The following is an 11,789-nucleotide window of genomic DNA, read 5'->3' on the forward strand; positions in this document are numbered from 1 at the left end:
CCCCCCCCCACCCCCCACCCCCCCGTAGGCAGGGATGCCACCCACTAGATCAGGTTGGCCAAAACCTCATCCAGCCTGGCCTTGAACACCTCTAGGGATGGGGCATTCACAATTTATGTTATTATGTTATTACGTTATGGGAATTTATGTTATTGGATTTCTTCTTTAAGAAAGAAAGGTTGTCTCATATGAACAAGTCACTTAAACTGATTGCATATGTTTACTGTACCTGGATCCTTTCCTGTTGTGGGGGTTCCAGTACATTATTTCTGTATATTATTAAATTATTTTTTTTTCCTGAAGAGGTTAATAGAAAAAATAAGAATTAGGATAAATCCATGTTACTTTTTTATCCTTATGAGGAAGTAAACAAAGACATGCTTGTAATGCACAAACATGTCGAAGCAGTGGGCCAGCCCTGTTGCTAGGCTGAGTGGTGGCAGCGAGGCCAGGGAAGAGGGCTCATCCCTGGGCCCATCCCCGCAGCCCTGGCCAGCGGTCCTCAGCCTGCGCCTGGTCCAAGTTGTGACCCAAGGACAAGCCCTGCCATGGCGATTGGACTTGGAGCACATCCTTCCCTGAGTGCCAAGACCTCACCCCTGGCTGCTGCTCTGCTGCCGGCGAGGTGCAGGCAGGGCACACGGCTGTGCCTCACGCCCCTGCTGCCCTGGCACCTCGGCTCCCGGCCGCACTTCGCAGGAGCTGGGCCAGGCTGGCAGCGTGTGGGCTGCCGGTGGCAATGCACTGCCCCGCGCTCCACTGCCTGGCTTCTTGCTGTCGTGGTGGAGGTGCTCCCAGCCGTCACAGGGCCTCAGATGCCCCTCTTGCCCGCTTTATGCATTTGCAGATGGGAATTATTCAGCATCCTTGCTGTGCTTTGGCTTAGTTTTAAATGGAGGTTTGGGTTTTATGTCCTAAAGATTGGGTTTTTCTGCTTGAGAACTAGTACTTGGTTCTTTTTGCAGGTGTGTTTTCCATGTGCTGCGCTGCTCATTCACGTGTTTGCAGCCCAGTTCTAGCTACAACCCCGTGAAAGACGAGGCAGGGTACACAGTGCACCAATTCATGCCCCATCAGTCCGAAGATGCTGCCATTTTCTCCTACTCCATGAAAGCCACTAAGGACCTGGGGAGGGGGTTGTCAAGCTGCATGAGTTTTTATCGAAGAGATTCAGTTCATTTAATTAACCTGTCTGCCTAGTTCCTCTGAGGCCACAGGCAAGCAGCATCACTCAGGCACGTGCTCCCCTGGGACTGAGACGTCCTGCACCCAGTGACACGGCTCACCCAGCGAGGTGCTGTGTGCAGGATCAGCTGCTCACGTAGCAGGCCATAGCCTGCCTCCTTCGAGCAGCACCTAGTGGGGCTGTGATAAACAACCGCCGGCTGTCGCAGAGTCCTAGTCTGGTCAGGGCCGGTGCCGCTGCCTCTCCCTGCCATCTGCACGCTCTGTGCCCGCCAGTCGTGGGGCTGTCCTCAGTGGTCCAGGTGCAACTGTTCAAGCATCACCTTCTCTTCAGCCCACTGCAAGGCATGGAAGAGCAGGTCAGCTCACCTCTGCTGGGCTCTCATGGATTAGATTTGCCAAAGTGGCAGCCAGACATTCTGACAGAGGGTGAGGAAGGTCCTGAGAACGCCGTGATGGATGTTTTGATCCCCAAAGAAAGGCAGCTTTTCACCAGGCAGCTATATCTTACAGACAAATGAAGTAGAGTTTCTGGTGTGTCCAGCACATACTACAAACAATACGATATGTTCTGGGGTATGTGTAAGCCTAGGCTCCACAGAGCCTAGGCTCCTTTGGAAAAGCACAAGTCTGTCTCTGATACTCTCTGTAGATATGTTGAGGGCTCTATATTTAAGTTCCGTCTTCATGGGTTTCAGTTGAGTGTGTGCATGAATCAAGATACATGTGCAAATTGTGGGACTGAAGATCTTACTAAGGTCTTTTTCTCCTGAAAAGAGCGAGGATAAGCTTCCACTGAATACAATGATGAGAGCAGGCTGTCAAGATGGCTGTCAGTATAAAAGCAAAGGTAGAACCTAAAAAGATTAACAGGCCTCTAGGGTTGCTTTAGTTTAGGAAAATTATTGTTTTCCTTTTCCAGAAAGACCAAAAACCCTCTTGGTGGCTTGCTTCAGGTAAGCCAGTTGAATGTCTGGGGTAGTTAACATGATTTTAAAATGCATCTTATGACAAAACCCTGAAGATAAGGTTTTGTTCTTTTTTTTTCTCAGCAAAAAATGTCCCTCAATTCAAAAAGCCAATCCCAATTAAAAAGAAAATTCAAACCCAAGTTCAATCAACTCAGTAGATCTGTACTTTTCACTGTAATTTTAATGATCTAAAGAGCAAACAAATTAAGACCATAATGCAAGATATAAAAATGGAAGTGCATAAGGAGAAAACTCAAATTAAAGTAACCTAACGCAGGGTGAAATGAGATTTAATGTGAAGGCACATCCTTTAGCACATGAAATGTACGAAGACGTAGTACGTATACAAAATCTGAGAAAGGTTTAGTTGTTTGGATAGTGTTTGTAGCAAGTGAGACTTAGGAGTGCTTGACAACAACCAACTGAGTAAGAATTCATGCTTTGGCACTTCTAGCCAAAGCCTGCTAACAGTGTAGGTCTTGTACACAGCCATATGTGACTTTTTGATCAGAGGGTTTCAACCTTGGTTTATGCTGTTCATCAGCAATAAACCCGACAGAAAGCAACAGAGGCAAAACCACCAGAAATGGCTGAAAAGTAACAAAAGCACTGTGCAGAAGGTAGTGGCAGAAAGCAAGTGGTTTCCCAGGTTAGCCCGTGTGGATGTGGCAGTGCCAGCAGCCGACCATTGCCCTGCCGATACCGGGCCCTGGCCCTACGGGGCCACGCCATGCAGGGTTGTGATGCACCATGCTGTGCTCATGGGCCCGGGGGCCGTGGGGCGGGAAGGCCAGGGCAGCGGGGAGCCCGCTGGGGCCCCGGCACAGTGGCTCCAGAGCAGCAGGCAGGGAGGCGAGGACGGCTGGAGGGCTTCCAGTATGGCGACTTAGAGAAGCCAAACGTTTTGCTTTGCTTTCTTCTGAAAATAGACAGTTTTCTGAATTTTCCATTTCCTGTCTCGAATTGCGATGAACAATTAGAATTTCCCACGGGTGGCAATGCTGTGGCTGATCATCTGTTGCTCAGCACAGAGCACGTGTTTTCCGTAGCTGTGCCACAGGCTGCGCACTGAAACTCCTGATTGAGGCATGGAAATACTATTGTAAATTAAACAAGAATGCATAATTAATAACCAAAATAAAGGAATGAATCGCATGAAGCAGTAAAAGGAGATGCAATAAACTAAGACTAAACAAGGGAACAATTCAGCTCATACAGTAGGCCACACAATTGACTTCAAAAGTGATTGTGCTAGATGATTTGCCCACTAATTATGTTAGTTTACACCCACGGTAGTTTCCATTAGGAAAGAACTATGGGTATAGTTCGGTTCCAGATTTGTGGGGTCAGCTGAAGGACCTGGCAAGTCCCTTGCAGTCAGCCCCGTAAACTGTATCATGACACATTTCTCTAGACACTAAACCAGCACACAAACTGTGCTAGTTCCACACGACTACATCCCTGTGTCTGTTCTCTTCTGGGACAAACAGCACATCAGGACTCCACATGCTTCTACTACTCATCCACCTTCCCTCCACCAAATCTACGTACCTGAAGCTGAGTACGCACTTAACTGTTCCAGTTCTTCATGGCCTCCACAGTCCTCTGTTGACTCCTTCAGCGACTCACCCACCCTTTCCTCTTCAGCATCTCTTCAGGATGGAAATCCTTTCACCCATTAACTATCAGGAAGTCAGCCCGTTCTGGGTGCCTCAGAGTGCTGGAAAGTTTACAGGGTCTCTCTGCAAGGCAAGAAGAAAGTCCTGCAAACCTGAGAGTCATATTCATAAACACCTCTGACAGTAAATTCATGCAATGCTGAAAATTAAAAGGAACTCTTTGCCCAAGATCTTCTCTCTCAATGAACTTAAAATGATGCTGTCCTTTGCGTTTTGTCATTTTACAATGGTTTCTCTGCCTCAAAAAAATGCTGGAGCAACTTTTTCCCATAAGCTCTTCCGAAAGTTGTCAACCTGTTCGGTCATCTCAGGCTAGAGCAGCAAATCAGTTCTGGGGACATTGTCATGCTTTCTGTATGCGGGCAGATTTATTTGGACCTTAGAGTCCTTCCAAAAAGCAGTTGTGCAACAGAGAGGGAAGGCAGACATGGATGTTAGGAAGTACTTCTTTACCGAAAGGGTTATTAAGCATTGGAACGGGCTGCCCAGGGAGGTGGTGGAGTCACCATCCCTGGAGGTCTTTAAAAGACGTTTAGATGTAGAGCTTAGCGATATGGTTTAGTGGAGTACTTAGTGTTAGGTCGGAGGTTGGACTCGATGATCTTGAGGTCTCTTCCAACCTAGAAATCTGTGATACTGTGATACTGTGATACACCCTGGCTCCCGGGTCCTGCAGACTGGCCTGGCAGCGTGAGAGCCTCCCCTGGGCAGAGCCGGGCGCCTGCACCCGCGCTCCCTCGCCCAGCTCCTCCGCTCCCGCCGCGGCCCCGCCGGGCTGCCCGGCGCAGGGAACCCGGCCCGCCCGCGGCCGCCGCAGGGCAGCACAGCCGCCAGGCGAAGGGGGCGAGGGGAGCACAGACTTCTCTGAAGTTGCTGGCTTGCAAACGCAATTAGAAAACGGCTACGAGCGAAATGGCCGGCGCTCTCCGCAAGCACGGGACCCCCCGGCGCCCCCGTGAGCGGCCGGGACAGGGCGAGCGGCCCCGGGGCAGCCGGTGGAGGGGCGCCGGGGCTGCGGCGGGGGCGGCTGGGGAGAGCGACCCGACGGGGCGGCCGCAGAACCCCGGGAGCGGCGTCCCCTCGCCTTCCCCCGCCGGAGCGGGGGGGTCCGGGCTGCGTGAGGCCGCCCCCGCCCCCGCCGGAGGCAGGCCGGAGGCACGGGGGGCCGGGGGCGGCCGCAGCCCCGGCCCCGTGAGGAGGCGTCAGGCGCGGGAGCTCCGCTCGCGCCCGGTCCCGGCTCCGTATAAAGGGGGGCGGCGGCGGCAGCGCTTGGCCCAGCCGCAGCCGCAGCCGAAGCAGGAGCCGGAGCCGGAGCCGGAGCCCGGGCGGGGGCCGGCCCGCAGCGGAGGGCGGCTCGACGGCGGCACGGGCACGGGCAGGGGCACCGGCACCGGCACCGACACGGGCAGGGACACCGGCAGCGGCAGCGGCAGGATGGGCGGCGGCGGCCCCCGGCGGCCCGGCGCGCTGCCGCTGCTGGCTCTGGCGCTGCTGGCGGCGCAGGGCGGCGCGGCGCCCCTGCAGCCCGGCGGCTCCCCCGCGCTCACCAAGATCTATCCCCGCGGCAGCCACTGGGCTGTGGGTAAGTCTCCGTCCCGTCCCGACCCGTCCCGTCCCGATCCGTCCCGACCCGCCCCGTCCCGTCCCGTCCCGACCCGTCCCGTCCCGTCCCGTCCCGACCCGTCCCGTCCCGTCCCGTCCCGTCCCGTCCCGATCCGTCCCGTCCCGATCCGTCCCGTCCCGTCCCGTCCCGTCCCGTCCCGTCCCGTCCCGTCCCGTCCCGTTCCCTCCCGCCCCGCCCCGTCCCGACCCGTCCCGTCCCGTCCCGTCCCGATCCGTCCCGTCCCGATCCGTCCCGTCCCGTCCCGTCCCGACCCGACCCGACCCGTCCCGACCCGTCCCGTCCCGTCCCGTCCCGTCCCGTCCCGTCCCGTCCCGACCCGTCCCGTCCCGACCCGACCCGTCCCGTCCCGTCCCGACCCGCCCCGTCCCGTCCCGACCCGCCCCGTCCCGACCCGACCCGTCCCGTCCCGTCCCGTCCCGTCCCGTCCCGCCCCGTCCCGATCCGTCCCGATCTGCCCCGTCCCGTCCCGTCCCGTCCCGTCCCGATCCGTCCCGATCTGCCCCGTCCCGTCCCGTCCCGTCCCGATCCGTCCCGATCTGCCCCGTCCCGTCCCGATCCGTCCCGACCCGCCCCGTCCCGTCCCGTCCCGACCCGACCCGTTCCGTTCCGTTCCGTCCCGTCCCGTCCCGCCCCGTCCCGTCCCGTCCCGTCCCGTCCCGTCCCGATCCGTCCCGATCTGCCCCGTCCCGTCCCGTCCCGTCCCGACCCGCCCCGTCCCGACCCGTCCCGACCCGCCCCGTCGGGCTCCGGGCCACCTGCTGCGCCGGCCGCCGCCGTCCCCTCGGTCGCCGCGTCCCCGCCAGGGGCCGTCCCGTCTCCCCCGCGGCCGGGAGCGCCGGGCTCCGGTCGGCACGGGGTGCCGGTGCCGGGACTTGGCGAGCGCACGGGCGCTACAGGAGGGGCGACGCCGGCCGCGCCCGCCCCGGTGCTGCCGGCCCCGCCGCGCCGCGCTCCGCGGTACGGGGCTGCGCTGCACGAGGGCGCGGGGTACGCGGTGACCGTGTCGCCTCCCGCTGCCTCCGTGCTCAGACCGGGAACCAGAGGCCAGCCCGAGGGCAGCTGGGCAGGAGCTGGAGCTGCCCAGCGCCGAGGCGCAGCCGCTGCCCTCGGGTGCTCAGCACGGAGCCGGCCACTCCCGGTGGTCTCCTTCGCAGCCCAGCGCCGATTACGATTGCGTTTTAATGGCAGCAAAGCATGGGATGGCAAAAACGCGTCCAGTTCAGCTGCTGGAAAGGCACTGGAGCGTAGACTTTAATATTAGAGTTCCCACATCTCACATCAAGGCAAGGAAAGTCTAAGACTTTCAGCTTCTCCGTCCAGTCCTTATTCCAGCAAATCTAACCAGGTGCCTCTCCCTAGCTCTAGGCAAAATGTGTGGTCATCTCTGCCCAGTTTGGAGAAACATTCCTTCTGCCAGTGTAGGAAACCAGTTGTGCACAACACCGACAACATCTCCAGTCCCAGCTGTGCTTCAGTTTCAACATCTTCCCTTCTCTTCTCTCCCCTTCCCTCTCCTTCCCTCACACTATCGGTCAATTTGAACTTCCAGCTGATGTTTGAGCTATCAAATCCATGCCTGTCTGGGTGAATTTCATGCTACAGTCATTGTTCTTACAGGACATTTAATGGGGAAAAAGAGCACTGGAGATTTTCCTTATGGTTATGAAGAAGAAAGCAAGATCCCATTTTCAGCACTACCTGAAAATATCAAGCAGCTGGATGACTCTCTGCAGTGGGAAGAAATGTCCAAATATTTGCTACGGCTGCTGGAAGGGAATGAAAATAAAAGTGCTCACTTCTTAAAAGGAGGGCTTCCCTGGTATACGAGGAATACCTGGGAGACAGATGACAATAGCAGCTGGAAAGATGTAAGTAAGACAAAACCTGTAAAAATATTCCTTAAAGTCAACTTCTGTGTTACAGTGACGTATTGGCTTCCTCTAACTTGTGTGTTGTCCAGAAAATTACTAGAAATGTGCCTAATGCACTAGTCATTCAGTCAAGTAGGATTTTACTCTTGATTAGAAATTGTCAGTCACAGATTATATTGCTTATGAACTGATTTGCTGCTGGGCATAAATTCGGCAGGTGTTCAAGAGATTGCAGTGTCCGGATTCCCTTCAAGTTGCTCGGTTGTTATATTCTTTTATTTTCTAGCACTTCATGCTGAGATGACCACATCAACAGCAAGTTCTGTATCAACTCAGCAAAAACAAGCTAGTGTGAAAAACAGGCGTGCATGCAGAGAGAAGGCAAAGAGCATTGTGTGCAAAGCACATCACACCAGCTGTTCCCTTCTGTTGCCGTTCCAGGTGCCATTATCATGTTTGCCTTCAAGGCGCTGCAGCCCCAGGGGATGGAGCAGCTGAGCTGGAGGGTTTCTTCAGCTCCTAGCTCTGCATTTGGCTCACGCCAAAGTCTTTTTCCCCCAAGCATCAGTTTCTCTGGCTGATGATGCGGACCACTACTGTGGTCATCTCTGGTCACGCAGAAAGAATCTGTGGCTACAGACAAGCTTTAATGTGCACCTAGGACCAGCCTCTTCCTCCCTGAAGTTAGTATACTTATGAGTCCTAGTTCACGAGGTAACAAGGCTTTGGTACAAGTACAGATTCACCCCTGTTCTTTTGGAAAATCCTGTGAAATGCACTCAGAAGGATATCAGTGAGGTTTTGCAGAAAGTACTCTGAGTCTAAAAGATTTATCAAGTAAACTGCAAAATGTACTAGAAAACTCCTTTCTTTATAACGCATGAGATTCAGAAATGGTGATAGAGTTGCAGGATTCTTCTGGGTGACATTGAAACAGTATAGAAAGAATAACACACACCATTAAAGACATTAGCGGGAAGAGTTTTTTCTTCCCATATTCTACAGTGATATTACATAGTTAATATTCCTCAGCTAACTTCACCTTGGTCTCCCTCTTGAAATCCTAGTGCAGTGGTCAATGAATACCTTGTCGCTGACTTGCATAAGGATAAAGATTTACTCATTAAATTAAGTCATGATTTACGTCTCTTACACCACTGATATGAATGCTGTCCATATGTTTCTTTCTGGCTATGGCTTTATGACAGTGATGCTTATAATAACTGTGATTAATACTATCTAAAAAGTAAGCTATTTATCGCATCCTCAGCTCTGCTGTGTGCAGCTTTGTAATCAAATTAGACAAACAAATTCCATTATGCTATGTAAAGAGGGAAATATTTTGACGTCTATAACTATTTGGTAATAAATCTTACTTAAAAAGGCCAGATATTGCCCTTACTGAATTCTATTCACGTGTACTTTTACCCTAAATTAATATCCACAGTTTTGGGGTCAGACATTGAACATATACATGGAATAATGAGATTATTGCCTTAAGTCTCCAGAATTCTCAAATGAGGGGTAAAATAAATATGTCTTTCCTGTAACTAAGACATACAACAACTGGCAGAACCTCATTTTGCCATAGAACCTTTTGTTTCCAATGCATAAAGTTAGCTTGTCTCTATTCCGAAGTAAAGCATAATCATGAAAGGAATGCCAAAGCTGTCCTTTCTGTCTGTTGGACACAAACAGCTGATTATATGCAGTCTAGAGAAGATGGAAGGTATTTTTCCCATTGGCTTCAGAAAGCAAAAACCCAGCACCTAAAAATCAAACTATATATCTATATATATCTGTTTGAGATCTGCCTTCCTGATGCAGAAGACCTGAAGATTAAATGTAAGCTTTGATTTTAGAAGACTGTGATAATTTCCTAAACCTTTAAATAATGGTAATTGTTATCTTTTTAAAAAGAGGCAATGTTTATTTAAAAAGATGGAATTCTGGTACATACAAAATTCGGACATACGTATATGCAGTGACAGAAGAGTGTAAATGACCTTTGGATTTTGATTCTGTAGATTTTTCTGGATGGGAGGAGTTCCATGTTGAATATACTTGGTGCAGGCAACACCTTCATTTAAAGTGCTGCTGTACCACAGCTAATGAAGGTGTCTGTGTACAGGAAGGATGAAATTAGCTACCTGCCTAGGTGGAAGGTGGCCAAGTAGAGTAAACTGATGATGATGGTGGAGTGGATATGAGAAGTTTGTACTCGGCATTGGATACTTTTCCAGCCATATTGTGTTTGAGTTGAAATAGAAACCAGCTCTAGGAGGAACCAGCCACCATGTTTACAGTGGATTAGTATTCACTGTGAAATCGTCTACTGAGTTGCGGTGCTGAAATGTGAGCAAGAAAAGATGAATCACGAACTCTACTTTCAGCTGATGAAATAGCCTTCCCAAGACCAAATCATGATCAAGGCAGCTGTAATTGTCGTAGACTGGGTAAGCACTCATGGAGATGCTAACCACAAGGAGTCTCTCACCGTGTGTGAGCAACCCTATGCTCCCATCTGCTGAACGTAAGTGAAGACAGGCTCTGTTGGGAAGCAATGTATTGATACAGGCTTTATTTCATGGAATTTTTCAAAAGTAACTGATGTAGTTTAAATTTTGAACTTTAAATTTAAGGTCAGAAGTTACTACCCCCAAAGTCAGAGGCTGCAGAAGTAAATACAGATATTTCCTTCAGGTAATTCAATTCAGGGTCTTGTTTCTTAGCTCAAATTCACTCAGTGCGTTCTTCACCACTGATGCTCACACTGTGCTGTACAGTTCTCAATAACAATAAAATAATAATAATAATAATTAAAAAAACCCTTTCTAGTGGACTGAACCAAAGGAGGATAAGTATCATTGCACACAGACAGTCAAAATGGCCAAGAATTGAGCATAGCAGGAAATTAGGCTTAGGGTGGTGTGCCTGAGTTAGTTTCTCCTATTTTCAGTTAATGCAAATGAAATTAGCAAATGAAGACTTCGCCTGCTCTTTATTCAGTGAATAAACTACAATTAAAGTAGTTAAAGGGCAGAAAGGAAATCTCTTCTGCAAGCTGGTCTAAGTGTAAAAAGTAAGTTGGAAAATAAGCTTTAAATTGTTTCTGTGACTTGGCTTTTTATCACTAATGAGACATTATATAAATGAGATGGCAGACTGAATTATTCAGGAGAACGACTTTCCTCATACTTCAGCAGTTGGTTATTAAGCTGAGACAAATGAGGTCTGTTTTGGAAAGATTATTAGGAATTTGTTTGTTATGTGAATACACAGAGCAGCCTGTGTATTAGACTTATTAACTTAGTGAGTGACTTTTGTCAGGACTCATCTATAAATACTATTTTTCTCTCTTTATTAGATGATGGAGTATTTGCTTCAAGTTGTGAATATGAAAGAGAACACTCCAAGCTGAAAGAAGGTCTCTAAACCTTGAAGAAATGGAATACTTTCCATAAGAGACTATGTTTCACAAGCACTTGATTGTATCAGATAATCAACAAGGTTTCCTTTCTGTAAACAATATTTCCTTTGAGTAAAATATCTAAATACAAATATTCTTGTATGTTTCAGCAATGACTACGCTCTACTTCATTTTAAAGGTTGCATTTTCTCACTTAAATGGCTTTGATATGCATAATTGTCGTGGAAGGGTCTTCCAACTAATTATACAACGTCTATCTAATCAGTTCATCTCTTAGTTTAAAATTACATGACATTTCAACATTTGCAATAAATAGTTTGAACAAAAAGGCCGAGTTTATACTTTTATTTAATAAAATGGAAATTGGCTGTGTCGTAGCTAGTAACAAAGATACAATAGAATGATTCACTTTCCACTGAAGCTCTTCTTGAATTGCTCCCTGGCCTGTCCTTTTGTTCAATAAAGGGGAGCTGACACTGCCTTCCCAAGGTAGCTCTGCACCAAGTGCAGGAAACGCGACGCACTGCCACGGCAGGCAGCAGGCAGGTCTGCTGAGCGATGCTCTGCCTCGTTTGACTCAGAGGCGAAGCGGCAGCTGAGCACGCTCCCACACACGCACGCACTCCTACAGATGTGACTAGCAGGTCCAGCACCATCGTGTTTCCACAGGAGTCTAAAGGAAGAACATTGCCTCCCAGGAGAACAAGTGAGTGACACCTTTTGTGGGGCTACAACACATTATAGCTAAGCAATGCTCCTTGCTTACTTGTAGTTTTCATTACCCAACTGGAGAGTCCCTTCATCAAAGACCCAGACAAGGAGATAATGTGCTGCCACCACTCAAATGAGAGCACTGACAGACCAGACCGTAAGGATGAGGGGAAGCCCAGCACAACGCAGGAGAAGCAGATCTGGACAAAGGTCAATCTTCAGTGTAGTTTCTACCTTCCTTGGCCCATGCTGTGGAGCAGGAGTGTTTGTCCAAGTCATGGGCTCATAGCTGTGCCTATCTGATGCAGCTACAAGAAG

General features: G+C 50.2%; 1 protein-coding gene across 1 annotated transcript; it reads left to right on the top strand.

Annotated features, from left to right (window-relative positions):
* Positions 1–5,104: 5,104 nt before the first annotated feature.
* On the top strand, positions 5,105–11,073 carry LOC310890277 (gastrin-releasing peptide-like). Its single transcript, XM_083819088.1, has 3 exons — positions 5,105–5,417; positions 7,077–7,327; positions 10,698–11,073. The coding sequence occupies exons 1-3, from the start codon at positions 5,270–5,272 to the stop codon at positions 10,749–10,751; spliced, it is 453 nt and encodes a 150-aa protein (XP_083675214.1). The 5' UTR covers positions 5,105–5,269; the 3' UTR covers positions 10,752–11,073.
* Positions 11,074–11,789: the final 716 nt, after the last annotated feature.

Source organism: Anser anser (assembly GCF_964211835.1).
Source record: "Anser anser genome assembly, chromosome: Z".
NCBI lineage: Eukaryota > Metazoa > Chordata > Aves > Anseriformes > Anatidae > Anser > Anser anser.